This window comes from Lynx canadensis, chromosome E1 (assembly GCF_007474595.2).
Source record: "Lynx canadensis isolate LIC74 chromosome E1, mLynCan4.pri.v2, whole genome shotgun sequence".
In the NCBI taxonomy this organism is placed as follows: Eukaryota; Metazoa; Chordata; class Mammalia; order Carnivora; family Felidae; genus Lynx; species Lynx canadensis.
The window spans coordinates 2,688,274-2,705,494 of record NC_044316.2 but is presented as its reverse complement, the minus strand read 5'-3'; the positions used below and the strand labels follow the sequence as shown (position 1 = coordinate 2,705,494).

Sequence of the window (17,221 nt, the reverse complement as noted above, 5' to 3'; positions counted from 1 at the left end):
AGGACGGGGAGGCTGCTAGGCCGTGGATTTCACAGGTCGGGCAGAAACAACCTCCAGAAGCACCTGCAGTCCCAGTGGCAGTTCCCAAGGGCCCTGAGCTAAATGCCTAAGGGCGCCAGGCAGGTACGTAAGGGACATCCGGAAACTCTTGGGTCTTGGCGGGTGGGGACCATTAGAACTAAAGAATAAAGCCCCAGAGAAAATGATCAGTGGCTCTCTAGCTCCAGCAGAAAAGCCAGCAGTGGAACTTTTTGATTTCAGAGAAGAGGGAAGTTTGGTATACGTTTTTTAGAAAACGTGAATTTCTTGATTGCTAAACGTTAGCTCAAAATTAGAACAAAACTTCCCCCATAGGCCAACAAAACCAGTCTCGGCGAGTTTCTAGCCTGGTTTTTATGAAATCTTAGAGATTTTTAGGCTCACTTAGTGACATGATTCGTGAACGTTCGTTCAGGTGCACAGAAACACCCTGAGGGAACTTGTTAAAAATGCGGATTCTGAATCGATAGGTCTGGGCCCGCAAGTCTGCATTTCTAACAGGCTCTCAGGTCATGTCCCTGCCCCTGGCCCGGGAACCACACTGTGCGTGGTGAGCATTCACCCTTCCACCTGGAAATTCTCTCGGACGCTATATCCCTGGCCACGCCTGCTTGCTGACCTGGGAGGGACTGAACACTCATTACACCTGTAGGGACGCTCTGGGCGGCTGCCGCTGCCACTAACTCCTGCCACGGCCTCCAGTGGCGCTGAAGGACACCCCAACTCGACAGTGTCAAGGCCCGGGCTCTGGAACGTCGCTGTTCCACAAAAGAAAGTTCAGTCGGACCGGTGGGGGGGGGGGGGGGGGGGGACGGGCAGTGGTTGCAGACGCCTGTTGGAGAGATCTAAGCAGAGAGGATTCTCTGTGCGCTCGGCAAGTGTCCAGTTCAACAGAAAATCCTACCATTCCTCGGGCGTTCTGGTGAGTAAAGGTGTGCTGAGGCCTGTTTGCCTTCTTCTCTCCCCAGAGCCTTGCAGCCAGCTTTTCTCTGCACTTGGGCAAGACACGGCGATGCCCACAGAAGGGGCCGGTTTCTGACTCGCGGTGGGGGGGGGGGGGCGGGAGAAGGGAAGGACTATCGAGGCTAAGCAGAGGCTAATCCTCAGGCCACAAACCCCTGCTCCGGGGGAACCGCAGGTCTCTGCCTCCTCTGGGGTTGGGGATTCCAACCCCAGACCTTCCTTCCTGGGGCCCTGGGAGGCCCTGGAAAGTGGAGAATCCCCAGCCCCACCTCTCCTGATGGGCTCAGAGTTACTGGGGCCGGCGCCCATACACCCAGGCCATCCAGAAGCTTAGGAGCACAGAAACCACCTAGGCCACTCCTTATTTCATCATGAGGGAAATCCAAGCCCAGAGAGTGCACGAGACTTTCCCGAGGTCACACAGCAGGTGTAAAGGCCCAGAATCCTTTGAGGCAGAGCCGGACAGAAGCCACTGGTATCAGCCAGACTGTTGGTCACCCATAGCAGCAACTTTCAGAAAAAGGACCTTCCGGAATACTCCTGAGAGAAAGAGGGGTGTCTGAGGGAAATCGTAGAAAGGGGTCACGGGGGTTCACCTAAGAAGGGGAGGGTCATGGATCACAGTTTCTTCAAGGAAGGTAGAGGGCAGGGCTTCTGCCCTGACAGAATGCTAGAGACAACATTCATCTTGTCCTCTGGCGAACGGTGCTCCCGAAAGTTCTGTCTTTTGTGCAGTGCACAGCCTGTGGGGCCTGGCAGGGAGGCCCCGTTAATGCAGCGCAGTGGGGGCGAGAGGGTTGTCAGAGGAGAGGTCTCAGAAGATCGTGAGTACAAGAGTTCTCAAGTCTGGATTCCTGGGCCATTCCAGACCGACAGAACCAGAACTCCCCCCTCCCAGGGGAAAATTCCTGGGTTTAGGAAAGAGCCTGGGCTCACTCAGACAGGAATTGGGACACCTGGCTTGGGTGGGAAGTTCAGCGGGCAGGGCCGGGCCCTAAGGCTGGGGAGGAGGCCCCTGGGAGATGGGCAGCTGGCTTGAGAGCAAGGGGGCAGCACCTGTTCCCGCTGCGCTGCGCGCCTCACTTCCCGGAGAACTGGCCCGGCCTCGCCTTCTCCAGCTTCAGGCGCCGCTCCAGGGGGATCTCCTGCAGGCTGATGCCGTGGTTGCTGGCCCTGCGGGGGAGGGGGGCGGCGGCCTCAGGGAGGGGCGGGCGGGGGGCGGGGTCAGGCCGGGAGAGGGGGCCCGGAGGCTGGTTCCTCACCCCGGCTGCAGATCCGGCGGTTTGGGGATGGGCTTGTTGAAGCCGCGCCTGCCCACCAGCCAGTACGTGTCTTCGGCGCCCTTGCCCTGGGGAGACACGGGGCGGGGGGGTGGGGGGTTAGGCGGCTGGGGCGAGGGCGGTGGATCTCGAGGTCTAAGTGGCACCCAAGATCCCCGAGGTTGCGGCCCAGGAGGGGGCGGGGCCCGGTCTCACCTTCAGCTCCGTGCGGCCGCGCACCTCCGTCTGGAAGCCCTCGTCCAGGGCGCGGAGAATCTGGACGGTGCTGATGTTCACGTGGATGCGGTAAGCTGGGGCGACAGGGGACAGGGGACGTGGTGATTTCGGGACTCCCCTCCCGCGTCCCCCTCCCCGAGCCACTTCCCCCTCGCTCCGTGAATCGCCCCCCACCCCCGGACCCCGCCCCGCCCCACTCACGCAGCCCCGTGGACTCCATGCGCGAGGCGGTGTTGACCGTGTCCCCAAACAGGCAGTACCGCGGCATGGTGAGGCCCACCACGCCCGCCACGCACGGGCCTGCGGAGACGCGCAGGGTGGGTGGCCGTGCTGGCGGCTGGGTGGCACCGGGCACCTCGGGGGACTCTCTAGCGCCCCATCGTCTCCACCAGCTCCCCAAGGGTGCCTCTCAATCACGACGGGGTGCCTGCCGAGGCGGCTTCACAGCAAATCCCACTGCCCCCGTCCCCCCCCCCCCCCCCGCCCCACGAATGTCCAGGGAATGCGGAACCGGCCCTAGACGGGGAGGGAGGGGGCCACCAGAGCCCGGGAGGTACCCGAGTGCAGGCCGATGCGGATGCGCACGGGCACCTCGGGCATGTGGCGCATTCGGAAGGAGCCCACGGCACTGAGGATGTCCAGAGCCATGTTGGCGATCTCCGCCGCGTGCCGCTGCCCGTTCCGCTGGGGCAGCCCCGAGGCCACCATGTAGGCGTCCCCAATTGTCTCCACCTGACGGAAAGGGTGGTGCAAGTCCCGGTACTGAGCACCTCTCTCCCGCCAAGCGACTGTCCTTTGTCAGGCGGCCTAAGCTGGGGGCGGGGGGGGGGGCAGCGCGGGGATCCTGGGGAGGCTTCCAAATGGGGACGGGGACAGTGGGGCTGAACTGGGGGCGGGCGGAGCTGAAGGAGGGTTGCTCCCCCCTCCCCCCCCTCCCGCTCCGGCACACCCCACCTTGTAGACGTCGTGGGAGCCGATGATGGCGTCAAAGAGCGTGTAGAGGTCGTTGAGCAGGTCCACCACCTCGATGGGCTCACTCATGGCCGAGATGGTGGTGAAGCCCACGATGTCGCTGAAGTACAGAGTCACCTCCTCAAAATACTCGGGCTCCACAGGTGTCCCCGTCTTCAGAGCCTCGGCCACAGAACTAGGTAGGGACGTCGGGGAGAGGGGGGCGGGCGTTAGGTGGAGGTCGCGCCCCCGGCCGCCCGCGGGCCCTCCCCCTCGCACCCCTCCCCGCGGGCACGCACGGGGGCAGCATCTGCGTCAGCAGCCGGTCTGTCTTCTGCTTCTCCAGCTCCAGCTCTTCCGTGCGCTCCCGGATCAGGTCCTCCAGGTTGCTGGAGTACTGTTCCAGCATCCTCAGCATGGAGTCAATGATGTTCGTTTTCCGGCCCTTGTTGATGCTTTTGAACTGGTAGGGGGAGGCAGCCGGGGTGGGAGTGCGGGGGCTGTTGAGGACCTGGGCTGCCATGACCCCTGCGTGGGGCCCTCTTACGCCTGGCCCCCCGCGCCCACCCCCAGGCATCCCACCCCACGCATCGTTTACGCATCAGCCCCCCCCCCCCCAAGGCCAGGCCCTGTGCCTTCACACACCAGGAGCCATACGGGAAATGGGGGGGGGGTGTCCCAGAGGTCAGCTGCTCTCAGCTGGTAACTGACAAGACACTGGGGTTTGGACTCCCAGGCCGAGGGTCTTGTGGCCACACCCGGCCAAGCGATTCAAATGTTATTCGAATCGAGTGAAATATTTCTCCCACCCAGAGGTCTATCTCCGGCTCCGAAGGGCCCCGCAGCCCCCGTTCTAACTCTGTCCCAGTCCTCAGGCTGCCCCTTGGGAAACGGCCTGGAGGTCAGAGGTCCCGCGAGTCTGCCTTCCTGAAGCCTCCCCGGGGTGCTGACAAGCGGCCAGCCCAGCCCTTGCCCAATGCCAGCCGCTGACCTGCTCGAAGGTGCGGTCCATGGAGGGCCGGAGGTCCGGCTGCTCTGCCCAGCACTGTTTCATCAGCTGGATGCACTCCGTGGGCGCCTGGTCCACGGACACGGAGGGCCGGCACAGTGGAGGGGGACTTCGGACCCTCTCCACCACTTCTGGAGGCAAGAGGGGACCAACAGAGGCCACCTCTGACTCTGGCCTGACTGTTGAAGCCCGCGATCAGAGCTTCCGGAAGGAGGCGGGGAGGGAGGGGAGGAACCCTGGGGGTGGGAGGGTGGGGGGCGCGGGGGGCAGTTAGAGGCTAACATTTGTCGCAGTTGAGAGTGAGGGTTGGGGTGGCCCAGTAGCTTGCTGACTCCTGGATGGTAAGTCATACGGATTTGAACCAGATCCCACTGCCTTCGCCCCCTTCCCCCGACACTGCTGCCTCCCTGCCGTCCCTAAGAACCAGAGGGGAGCCCCGCTCCCTCAGCCGGAGGAGCAGGTTGGGTCCAGGATGAGGACAGAGACAACCACTGATGTCCGGGAGCCTAAGAGCCGCCCCCTCCCATCCTGACGCTTGCTCTCCCCGGCCCTGACCCCTGAGATCCACATAAGGGAGGCCCACATAATTAAGCCTCAGCTCCGGGCTTTAGGGCAGAGAGGCTGGGTCTGGCGAGAGGCTCTGCCGGGCCGCAGGCTTGAAGCGCGACGCGAGCGAGCGAGCGAGCGTACCCTCGGCGGTCAGCTCCAGCATGGCGTAGGGGGCGCTGCGACACACGACCTCCTGCATGATGATGCCCAGGCTGAAGACGTCACCCGCCATCGTTCCCCTGCGCTCCAGGGCCGGGTCCCGAAGCAGCTCCGGGGCTGTCCACAGCTGGTCTGGGGTCGGGGGAGGGGGCGTGGGCATGCGGGAGGGCCTGGGGACGCTGGGGACAGACCCCCGCCCTAACCAAAAAGCCCAGGCTCGCACCCACTCACCAACTCCCAGCCCGAGTGTGGCCCCGCTGCCCGCAGCTATCCCCCGGAGAAACTACCAGAAACCCGACGCGGGTCTCCGAGAAAGCGCCGTCCTCACAAATAGGCCCCGCCCTTTATGCAAAGCGGGGCTCAGAGGACCCCGCCCCTCGGGCACAAGCCACGCCCCCTCGAGCCCCCGCCTCCCCAGTCCAGTCCCCTTCTCCTCTCTGAGGTCCGGAGACCTGAGACCTTTACCGAGGCCGGGGCCACGTGCAGTGGGCGTGGGACGGAGAGGACGCGAAGGCGGAGGGAGGGATGGATGGAGGGGCCCCTGAGATAACGGGGGTCCCGGGGATGCTCGTCCGCGCGGGAGGCAGCGGAGGGGGGGGGATCCTACCCTCCGCGCTGGGAGGCTCCGGCAACACCCTCTGCGCTTCCAGCAGGCGCCCCTGACCGTGGTCGGTGACTTTCAGCACGAACCTCCCGTCCACCACGCAGTTCCGTGACTTAAGGCGCCCGTGGGCCACGCCTCGGTGGTGCAGATACCTCATTCCCTGGAAGGGGTGGGATACGAGGCGACCTGAGCCCTGCGGCTCCCCTGCCCCCTCCTCCCTGCCACCCCCGCACCCCCCACCACCTTGATGAGGTCCAGGAGGAGGGAGGACTTGAACATCCAGTCCAGCTTTATGTCTCTCTGGGCGAGGAGGTCGTGGAGGGAGCCCCGGGTACAGTGCTCGGAGACCACGGCCAGCATGCGCTCCCCGGGGGCCATGGTGCCACCCGCTCCGCTGCCGAGGAAGAGCCCCAGGTAGAGGACCACGTTCTCGTGCCGCAGCTCCTGGAGCTGAGAGGGAGAGAGCCAACGGGCATTTTCTGCCCTGGAGGCACCGTGGATACCGTGGGGGTATCCAGGTCTGGTTTGGGGCGTCCACGCTCGGAAGGTGAGATGAGAGGGGTGACTGGAAAGGTCTATGGGGGCACGGGGTGGGGGGCGCTTTCTTCCAAGGGTAAGTTCTCTCTCCGGAACAGACACGTGGGTCAAAGGTCACCGTTGAGATGCCGAGTATGGTTTAGCTTAAAGTCATACGGGAAGAGACTACCTTGCACTGGTAACCAGGAGCCAGGCAGGTTCTCCCCGAGGCCACACACGGCCGTGCGGGCCACGGCCCAGGCCTGCTTTGCTCATGTCTGAGACTCCCAACATCCCCGAGGCAGGGAGGAAGGGACTGAGCAGTCACACTGTGGTCCTAGCGGAGCACATGCCACAGGACAGGCGCCCTCACAATCCGAGCATGCTGGGAAATGGGGGCCAGCGGGTGACTACTGCCCTTCCAACTTTCCTTTGGTCCAATGAGGGGCTTCCCTTCATCCTAGATGCCTGAGGTTAAGTGGTGACTTAGTCTGGGGACCCGAAGTCATTCTGCAGCTGTGACCGAGAGCTTCTGTGGAGGCGTCAGAGGAGGCCAGGCGGAAGCTGCACGATGTAAGGGGGGACCTCGAGGTGGGACGATCAGAATAAGCCAGGCCACCGCCTCCTTGCCAGCTTTCCGCTTCGCCCAGTAGGCATTATCTGACTCTCGGTTTGGGCTCAGGTCGTGATCTCATGGGTTCGTGGGATCGAGCCCCGCGTGGGGCTCTACACTGATGGACCCTGTTTGGAATTTTCTCCCTCTCTCTCTGCACCCCCCTCCATGCGCTCTCTCTCAAAAATAAATAAACGTTAAGAAAAAAATGGGAGAGCATAACGGGACACCTGCTTTGGGAGAGGGCACTTCCACTGAGACCTGTTGGTCTCTCCTAGATTCGGGTCTATCTCTGTCCCCAGCTGCAAAGAGAAGGCCAAGAGGGAAGGAAATGACGGCCACCCCACACCCCACACCCCACCACGGGCTCAACGCTCACCTTGGAGAAGGCTGTCCTGGTTGCTGGGCGGATAGCTATGTGCTGATCCCCTGGGAATTTCTTCAGCCAAACCCAGTCTCCCTAGAGCAGAGATGGGAGTAGTTTTTTGTTGTTGTTTTGAGAGAGAGAGAGAGAGAGAGAGAGAGAGAGAGAGAGAGCGCGCATGCGCACAAGCCAGGGAGAGGGCCAGAGGGAGAGACAGAATCTTAAGCAGGTTCCACGTTCAGCAAGGAGCCACATGTGGGGCTCGATCCCACAACCCTGGGATCGTGACCTGAACTGAACTCAAGAGTTGGACGCTGACTGAGCCACCCAGGCGCCCCAGAGATGGGAGCAGTGAACTCAGTTTCTTAAAAGCCCGTGAGGTGAAAAGTCGCAGAGCCCCCACGTTTCCACTGGCCTACTGCCTCAGGACACATCCTGCCTGTGACGCAGAGGTTCAGAAGCAAAGCGTTTGACATCCGTCAGTCCACTTCACAGCTGGGGGGGATGGGGGCCACCCTCGCGTGGCTGTCCTCACCAACGCAGACGCACCCACCCACAGCCTTAGTAAGCAAGCCGTTAGCACCACAAATGTCATTGAGGCCACAGCCCTCCTCACCATCTGTTGCCCTGAGAGAGCACTGTGCTGGGAGTCAGGGGTCTGGGGAGATCAGGCTTTTATGATAGACTGACTGTGACGCACAGGCAGTTCCCCTCCAGGCTCGGAGCCTCACTGTCCTCAGCCGTGGGTAGGGCTGGTCCATGGGAACGCGGTCCCATCGGGCCCCATGCTCACGAGGGCCTGTGCTCGGTTCAGCCGTCCGCTGCACCGTCCTGAACCAACAGGGAGCCCTTCGGTGTCATTCTGCCTTAGACCCTGCAATCTCTGTAGCCGGCCTCGTGCGTGGGTGAGGGGTTTGGCCGCACTGGCAGGAGATTCTGGTGGTTTGGTGTCGACTCCTAACGAGCCTTTGGAAATACACAGGGGACATTTTTAATTGTCCCCCAAACTGGGAGATGTGTTTTGTGGGTGGGACAAGAGACACTAAAGGTTCTTCAAGGCACAGGGTAGGCCCATTCAAATGATTAACAACAACTTCCCCCAGTGACAAGTGGCCGCGGTGGCCTGTAGGTGACATATTGGGACCCTCTGCGTGCTCTGTGGGACCTGACATCTGGAAGCTCCAAGCCTCCACCCCGCTCTTGATTAGCTGAGCTCCCTCAGCTCTTTCTGGGTCTGTCGTGATTCCCAAACATCCTACAGCATTCAGATTTGCTGACCCATAGTGAAGGTCCTAATGCCCTTCCGTGACTTTCTCCTTCCATCCCCTGTAAGCTCACGGTTCCTGAGTCTGATCTGAATTGGGTGGAAACGCTGGGTAGGACCAGGACACGGGTCTGTCTGTTCTGAGTCAGGATAGCCCCGTCTGGGACCTCCCCATCCTGAACAACCCGTGTCCTGGAAATGTCCTTTTTGTGACCACGATGCCGCATCCCAGATGCCCCAACCTTTCCAGGGAGGCCCACGCCCTTCAGTAGCCTGAAGTCTTGGATCAACGGAGGGGGCAGGGCCAGGGGCTCCCAACGGGGAGGGGGATGGCTTCCGTGGCCACACCGGGCCGCATGCTGGTGCCAGAACACCCCCCACCAGGCAGGCCTCCGGCCTCGGAGCCACCGTGATTGGCCTTTGAGGAGCCCTCATCTGGATAAAGGCTAAGGGAAAAATCCTGGGGCAGGAAGGATTCTCGGACGCTCCCTTTGGGGAACCCGTGACCTCTTCCTAGAGCCCATTCTGGGCTCCTATCACCATTTTCTGGAGCCCGCGGGATATGACGCAACTCCAGGAATAGAGCTCGGCCTGGACGGGGTAAGGCTCACCTCGTAGAGGCCAACGTTGGCGCTGTCCGCGGGCTGGCTGGGGACGCTGCGAACGTCTGACACGCTGTGTGCACCCAGACTCGATCGGCTCCCCTGGACCACCTGGAGGGTAGAGGTCAACGCAAGGGATCAGAATATACTGTGGGGTCAGAGTCCTGGGTTGAGGTCAGGCTGAGTTCCAGGGATTACAGAGGGAAGAAATCTTAATTAGGGGAAGGCGATACTGACATTATACTTCCCAACTGCGCTGCGGTTTACAGTTTACAAAACAAACCAGCGGGTTTGTTTGGAGCTTCTCGCTGTCCCAGGAGAGCAGCCGGGACAGGGCTGGTCCTCTCACTGCACATTAAGGGTGCTGGTCCCCAGAGCTCAGACCTGAGAGGGAGCCAGGGCAGAAACCAGGCCTTCCTCGGGGCTGGGGTGAGGGCTGGCCCAGGCAGGGGAACAGATGTACAGTGGAGGACACTGGGGGAGCTGGCTCCCTGCCAGATAGCCCCTGCCTCCCTGCCTCTCCCACCTTTCGAGAGCTGCCCCCTTGCGGGTGGAGGAAAGTGATATCGTCCAGAGTCAGGATGATCTTGTTGGGGCCAGAGACCATCTGGATGTGAATCAGACGATGCCTGGTAGGGAAAGGACGTCATCTGCGCAAAAGGGACCAAGGTCCAGGACAGGAGGCCGCCAAGGGATAATGTTGGCTCAGGGGAGAGCAGTCATCCCCAAACCAGACAGCCCCTGGTCTGCCACCCCCTTGAGGGCAACCCCATGTTCCCCATCTTCCTTTTTTTTTTTTTTTTTTTTTTCCCCTACTCTTGAGTGGGCCCAGCCTGCTGTCTTTGCTGCACAGACGCATTTCTGTGGCAGGAGGACAGGCAGGCTCATCCCTTACCTACCCCACTCCCATACTCACCTCACATAATGGGCCAGGAAGGCCCCTGTCAGCCCCATCCCAACCACCAGGAGGAAGCCGATAAAGACGAGGCCGGGCTCCACTCCTGGAGAGGCAGTGAGAGGGGGGACTCTGAGGACCGCGGCCAGGGGGAGGCACCCTCTCTATGGGGGGATGGAGTCATGTCAAATCCTGGAGGCCCTAGGAAAGGTGGATGGGAGCCCAGAACGAGATCTAGGGAAAGGTCGTGGGTTCTGCAAAAGGGAGCATCTGGGAATGCTAGGAAGGTTCCAAGAGGGCTTTGGGGGCTTGGCAAGAGACAGGTTCCGCACAAGCCAGGGGTCTGAGGAAGGACCTGGAAGGAGTTCCAGGACGAGAGTTCACTCTCTTTCACCACTTAGTGGAGGCTCCACGGTGACTGTCCCAGTGGGGGCTGGGGTGCTCGCCCTCACCTCCGTTGCAGATGATGTCTGGCTCGAACCAACACGAGGGGTCAGGCCCGGGTCCTCCTCCCCCTCTAGGGAAATGCACCGGGGTCCCAGCGGAGCGGAGGGAGCCCCGGGTGGGGTCCAGCACGTATGTGGCGAACAGCTGGTCCCCCGCCGCGTCCGTGTCCAGCAGCACAAACGGGGGCTCCTCGGCTCCTCCCAGGGCCCCGCAGAAGCCGGGGACCTGGGCGTCCTGGATGTGGCGGGCCACCGCTGCTCCGGACACCCAGCCGCCCCCTGCGGCCGCCCGCGCTCGCGCCACGCCCCCCGCCAGCAGGAAGACCGCGTCGTAGATGGTGCCGAAGAGTGGGGACACCTGGGGGAGGGCAGTAGGGGCTCAGGGTTGGGGTCACCGCTGGCCCACCTAGCCTTGCACTGCTTCTCTCCAGTGCTCAGGCCCCTCGTGCATAGACCCTTCACACCTCATTGGTGCTTCCCCGATCCCTCAGCTCAGCGCTCTCTCCTCCCCTCTCCCCATTGGCTCTCCCTTCCTCTCTCCCCATTGGCTCTCTCCTCCCCTCTCCCCAATGGCTCTCCCTTTCCCTCTCCCCATTGGCTCTCTCCTCCCCTCTCCCCATTGGCTCTCCCTTCCCCTCTCCCCATTGGCTCTCCCTTCCCCTCTCCCCATTGGCTCTCTCCTCCCCTCTCCCCATTGGCTCTCTCCTCCCCTCTCCCCATTGGCTCTCCCTTCCCCTCTCCCCATTGGCTCTCCCTTCCCCTCTCCCCATTGGCTCTCTCCTCCCCTCTCCCCATTGGCTCTCCCTTCCCCTCTCCCCATTGGCTCTCCCTTCCCCTCTCCCCATTGGCTCTCTCCTCCCCTCTCCCCATTGGCTCTCTCCTCCCCTCTCCCCATTGGCTCTCCCTTCCCCTCTCCCCATTGGCTCTCCCTTCCCCTCTCCCCATTGGCTCTCTCTTCCTCTCTCCCCATTGGCTCTCTCCTCCTCTCTCCCTATTGGCTCTCTTCTCTCCCCTCCTCCCCATTGACCTTCCCTCTTTTCGGGGGTTCTTACGCTCTTCTCAACCTTGGTTATTCCTATTCTCCATCACCTGCAGCTCCTCTCTTCCCCTTCCTGTTGGTTGCCTTGCTCGTATTTTTAATATGATTATTTCTCATTTACCTAAAAGCCTCCTTTCCTATCTTTTGGTTGGCTTCTATATTTTCTATTTTTCCTTCTTTTCTTTCCCCAAGGCGATCAAGCTTATTTTTCCCAGTTCCCATCTCTCACAGTGCCAGGCGTGTGTAAAGCAATAGGTGACACTGAGATATTGACGAGATAGAGTCCCTGTCCCAAGGAACCTTTCTTCTAGTTGGGGAGACAGGGATGTTAGGGTAGTGCCATGTGACGGTAGGGGTGATTAGGGAGCTGCAGAGAGAGGAAAGGAGGGTCCCAACCCAGGCTGAGGGAGGAGGAGAAGGCTTCCGGAAGAAGTGACCATCCTTGAGGGGGTGAGTCAGTTATCTGGGGGGAGGGGAGGGGAGGGACAGGGGAGAGGGACGAGCGCACCCAGCAGCACAGAGGCAAGAGACACGGGCACATTTAGGGAGACCAGAGTAGCTCCGTCTGGCTGAAGTTCAAGGACGATGGAAGACAGGGGAAGGCATGAGAGACGTGACAAGCCCTTTGAAGAGACCGTCATCTATCCAGGGCGAGGGAAGCCCCTGGGAGGCTCGGGACAGGGGTGTGACACAGTCAGATTTGTCAGGTGTCTGAAGCTTGAACTGATTGTTGGGTGGAGAAAGGCCGGGGCAGGTGAGCATTGAAGCAGAGACCTTTTGGGGAGATTTTGTTTCAGGCTTTAGATCGGAGGTGCTGTGGCCTGAACCGGGGCAATGACGGTGAGAATAGAGAACGAGGATGGATTCAAGTGACTTTTAAAAAGTAAAACTGACAGGACGTGATGTCTGGATGGGTGGGGGGGGGGGGTCGGTGGGTGGGTTAGGGTTAGCGTGGGAGGGGGGAGGTAAGAGGAATCGAAGGTAACTCCCGGGGTCTCACCTGTGCTAGTTACAGAGAGCTGAAGATGGTTTTTGTCACCACTTCCTCCACCTGCCCCCCATCCAGTCTCACCACTGTCCCAACCGCCTCGCTCTCCTCTTCTCGCTCACTATTCCCATCCTTTCTCCCACTGGCTACCCCAGGTCCTCTTGGAGGAGACTAGGGGCATTGGCGGGGAATATTCCAACCCCCACCCCCTTGATTCACGGCCCTCTCTCAAGTGCAACCCTTTGAGGAAGGTCTTTGTGGTGGTTAGTTTACTGCCCACTGCCATCTAAATTCCCACCTATCTTAGTGGTTTCCAGCTCCCTCCCCCTTTAAAAATTTTTTTTTAATGCTTATTTATTTTTGAGAGAGAGAGAGAGAGAGGGAGACACAGAATCCGAAGCAGGCTCCCACGTGGAGCTCGAACTCATGGACCGGGAGACCATGACCTGAGCCAAAGTCGGAAGCTTAACCGACTGAGGCACCAGGTGCCCCTGGCCCCTCCCCTTTTTGTGACCGGTCTCGAGTTAGATGGTGTGACCCAGGATTCCGGATTCTCAGGGAATCCTGGGTATTGGGGTTGCTGGCAGTAAGCCGTGGATCTAAATAATTATGGAAGCCCCTGGCCCCACCTAGGGTCCTTTCTGCTTCTCGCAAGACTTGTCAAGGCTCTCCAAAAGTTACGACCACCTGACGAAGCCCCAGAGGAAACACCTCTAAACTGGGCGTGGAGGTCGCATCTGCCTTTGTCCTCCTTTCCCGTTCTCTTAAGGACACCAGCAGTGCAGGGGCGCCTGGGGGGCTCCGTCGGTTGAACACCCGACTTCGACTTCGGCTCAGGTCATGATCTCGCGGTTTGGGAGTTCGAGTCCCAAACTCTGTGCTGACAGCTGGGAGCCCGGAGCCTGCTTCAGATTCTGTGTCTCCCTCGCTCTCTGCCCCTCCCCCGCTCACACTCTGTCTCTTTCTCCAACATAAATAAACATTTAAAAATTTAAACACACACACACACACACACACACACACACACACACAGCAGCAGCAGTGTATTATAGACTGCCTGTCCCAGTGGTGTTGGAAGCGGGTTCACTTTGAAGCTGACCGCAAGACATCACAGTGTAGCTTTCACTAGGGTTTCCTGCTTGGAGCTGGGCTTGGGGGGGAGGGGGTCCCCTGGCCTACACTCTGGAAGCAATCCCAATACACCAAGATGCCCCAAGCAAGCCCAGCGCCTCTGTTTACCCAGGAAACGTCAGAACGGGTAGAGCTTGCTCTCTCAGTCTCTCCCCACTGCCTCCGTCTTCCCGTCTCCCGTTGACTCCATGCCCTTCTCCCCTCTCCCCTCTCCCCCCCTCCCCTCTTCCCTCCTCCCAGGTGCCTCTACCTGCGGCAGATCCAGGTCAGAGGGCAGCTCCTGGCGCTCCTGGGCCCTGCGCAGGCTGTCCATCACGCTGCCCCCGGGGGGACAGTGCCGCGTGAGGGTGAGCACCGCATCGTGGGCCCTGCGAAGCCGGGAGCTGTTGGCCAGGGCGGCCAAGGCCTCGGGGCCCGGTGACAGGGCGTAGTGGAGCGTGTCAAAGGGCAGGAAGACCAGGGAGCCGTCGGCCAGGCCCAGCTCTTCGGCGGCCTCCAGCAGGCAGCGCTGCTCCTGGCCGCCCAGCAGCACCGAGTGCATCACCATGATCACGGCTGGGGGACCGAGACCCCGGGCTCACTGCTGCGCCCCGCTGCCCGCGCCGCCGCGCCCCTCCCTCCCCGCTCCCCGCACCCCGCGGCGGAGCCTACCTCTGACTCTGGGCCCGTCCTGGACCCTCCTCAGGGCCTCCCGGGCCCCGGACACGTCCGACGGCTCCATGGTGGTCACCAGGGCAACGGGCAGACCCCGCGCCCTGAGCGCGGCGGACAGGGCGCGTCCCGCCTCCACCCACAGGTCCTGGGGCGCGGTGACCAGGGCCACGCGCGCCCAGCGGAAGGCGCGGAGGAGAGCGTAGAGGGCGTCCGCCGCGGGCGTCACCGCGGGGGCCGTCGTGCCCGCCGCCCGCGTCCCGGGGCAGCCCCAGGGCACCAGCGTGACCCCCGCCTCCTGGGCCAGGAGCTCGGCCGGCCGGCAGGCCGCGGGGTTCACCGGGCCCACGAGGCCCGAGACGCGGCCCAGCGCGGACGACACCGCCCCCAGGGAGCCCGGCGTCCGGCACGGCTCGGGCAGCAGCGCGACCTCGAAGCGGGGGGACCCTGCCCTGGCAGGGTCGTGGTTCAGGCGGGCGGCGGCCAGGCGGGCGGCCAGGTCCGGGCGGGCGCGCGCGAAGATGGGGTCGCAGGCCCAGGGGCCCAGCACCCCCACTGTGAAGACGGCGGGCCGGGCGGAGGGCGGCAGGAGCAGCAGAAGCAGCGGCAGGGCCCGGGGGACGCCGGGCGGGGATGGAACCCGCCGCGCGGGGGCGCGGCGCCGGGGGTCCGGACACCCACCCGCGGGGAGGGCGCACGCCGTCATTGCCGGCTTCTGGGAGCATAAGCAGGGCCGGATGAGCGGCCGGGGGGGGGGGGGCACAACTCTCTTAGGGTTCTGTCCGCAACCTCCAGCTTCTCAAAGCCCAGCTAACCCCGGGGCATGTCCCCACTTCCACAGCCCCCTCCTCTGGCTTGGACGACTCTACGGGAGTCAAGGGCATGGCCGCACCCCCCACACCCCGCTTCTCCTGCTTCCTGTTCCCCTCTTGCCCGCCCCTCCTCCCTCATCGGAGCCGTCTGGGGTCAGCGGAGACATGCCCACGCCCCCCTTGGATCCATCTGGGGCAGAAGGGACCCGAATCCGTGCCTGCGGAGGGGCCTTAGCCACTCACCGGAAAGTCCGGGGCTCGGGCCCAGGCCCGGGGTGAGGGGTCACGGGGCAGATCCCCCTTCTGGCGCCCTCCCACAGGTCTCCTTTGCCAGCCCGGCCGGGGCGGGGGTGTGGGAACAGCTGTCCAGAGTCCTTAATCTCCTCAAGCTGATTAAGGTCCCTTAATCAGGCAGGGAGGAGTTGGTGGAGGATGGGGCTCCCTACAGAGGAGGCTGTCCTGGCTTCCAGGCCGCCAGCAGATTCTCCTCCATGCCTCTCAACAGCCCCCCTCCCCTCCCCTCTACCCCCACCCCCACCCCCAACAAAAGCACCTGCAGGTTCGCCTTTTCAAGCTGCTGCCACATTACTCTTCTCAGCCTGGGAAGCGATGAGTTGTGCCCCTGGACACCTATGGGTGACCAGTTTCAGGGTGGGAGTTCTCTGTCTCATTCCCTCCAATCACCTGTTACCACTTTCGGCAGCCAAGGCCAAGCCCCATCCCTTGGCTGGCAAAGTCTGAACCCCGGAGCCCAAACCCGAACCAGTCTGATACCCTTTTCTCTCATCTGCCCACCCTCGATTCTCCGATTTCCACTTCTCTGTGCCTAGAAACCCGTCCCTTTGGCCTATGGGAAGGCAGAACCCCAGGAAATAATGCAAAGACCTCTGGGCTTGGGCAGACCTGGGTTCAAATTCCTCCTTCCTGGCTTGGTAAACTTGGGAAAGTTGCTTAATCTCTCTGAAGGTTGTTGTGAAAATTACCTGTGATAAAGAATATAACGTCTGGATGACAAAGGTAATTAAGACAAATTCAGCCTCCAGACGTGATACGCTGAGAAAGACACAATCTTCGTAATACTGCGGATGCAAAATCGCACATCACTGCAGCTGTGCAGAGGTCCAGCTGAAAGTGCTCTCATCAAGCCTAATCTAATCACGAGCTAACATCAGATAGACACAAAGTGAGGAACACTTTACTAAAAAGGGGGTGGGGGGCAGGGATGGGACTGTATTCTTCAAAAACATCAGTATTCTAAAAGACAAATAAAGAAAAGTTGAGGAACTGTTCCAGATTAAAGGAGGCAAAAAAGACATGACGATTAAATGCAACACCTTCTCCTGGCTTGGACCCTACACTATAGGGTTTTTAAAACTGCTATAAGGTTATAGGGTTTATAGGGTTAAGTGGCTTATGGGGTTATAAAAATGCCATAGGGAACATCAGCATCAAATATGTCCGCTGACAAAATTGGGATATGAATGGGAGATTTGATAAAGTTATTTTATCAATGTAAATTTATAAAGTTGATAACTGTGCTATAGTTATGTAGGAGACTCTCTACTCATAGGAAATACACACTAAAGATTTTGGCTGTAAAGCACCATAATGTACGTAACTTACCTTCAAATAGTTAAGAAATACTATGTGTATACTATACATCACATGTATTACATTTGCTACGTTGTTTATATTATATATATCAAATAATAAGCGAATGGGTAAAATGTTAAAATGAGGTGAACTAGATAAGGGGTATAGGAGTGTTCTTCGTATCTTTTTTATCTTTTCAGCGTTTTGTAAGTTTAAAATTATTTCCAAATATACAGTTAACAAAAAACGTGTGGATGAAGAGAGAATATCTATATCAATTCAAAGTAGGAAAGGATCTCTCAAACAAGATGCATGAAGTACAAACCATAAAGGGAAAGACTGACACATTTGAAAACATTAAATTTAAAATTTCTGGGGGCGCCCAGCTGGCTCAGAGGAGCATGCAACTCTCAATCTCATGATCATGAGTTCAAGCCCCATGTTGGGTGTAGTGATTACTAAAAAACAAAAGAGAGCAAAAAAAAAAAAAAAAAAAAAAAAAAAAAAACAAACAAAAACCACACACTTGATTAAAAA

General features: G+C 60.1%; 1 protein-coding gene across 1 annotated transcript; it reads right to left on the bottom strand.

Annotated features, from left to right (window-relative positions):
• Positions 1 to 1,045: 1,045 nt before the first annotated feature.
• On the bottom strand, positions 1,046 to 14,985 carry GUCY2D (guanylate cyclase 2D, retinal). The gene is made up of 19 exons (XM_030296283.1): positions 14,280 to 14,985; positions 13,879 to 14,183; positions 10,477 to 10,828; positions 10,046 to 10,130; positions 9,656 to 9,758; positions 9,139 to 9,240; positions 7,279 to 7,359; positions 6,014 to 6,220; positions 5,774 to 5,930; positions 5,149 to 5,298; positions 4,441 to 4,589; positions 3,749 to 3,912; positions 3,453 to 3,645; positions 3,056 to 3,230; positions 2,700 to 2,798; positions 2,478 to 2,572; positions 2,265 to 2,350; positions 2,059 to 2,175; positions 1,046 to 1,542 (listed from the first exon to the last, which is right to left on the bottom strand). The coding sequence occupies exons 1-18, from the start codon at positions 14,983 to 14,985 to the stop codon at positions 2,082 to 2,084; spliced, it is 3,303 nt and encodes a 1,100-aa protein (XP_030152143.1). The 3' UTR covers positions 1,046 to 1,542; positions 2,059 to 2,081.
• Positions 14,986 to 17,221: the final 2,236 nt, after the last annotated feature.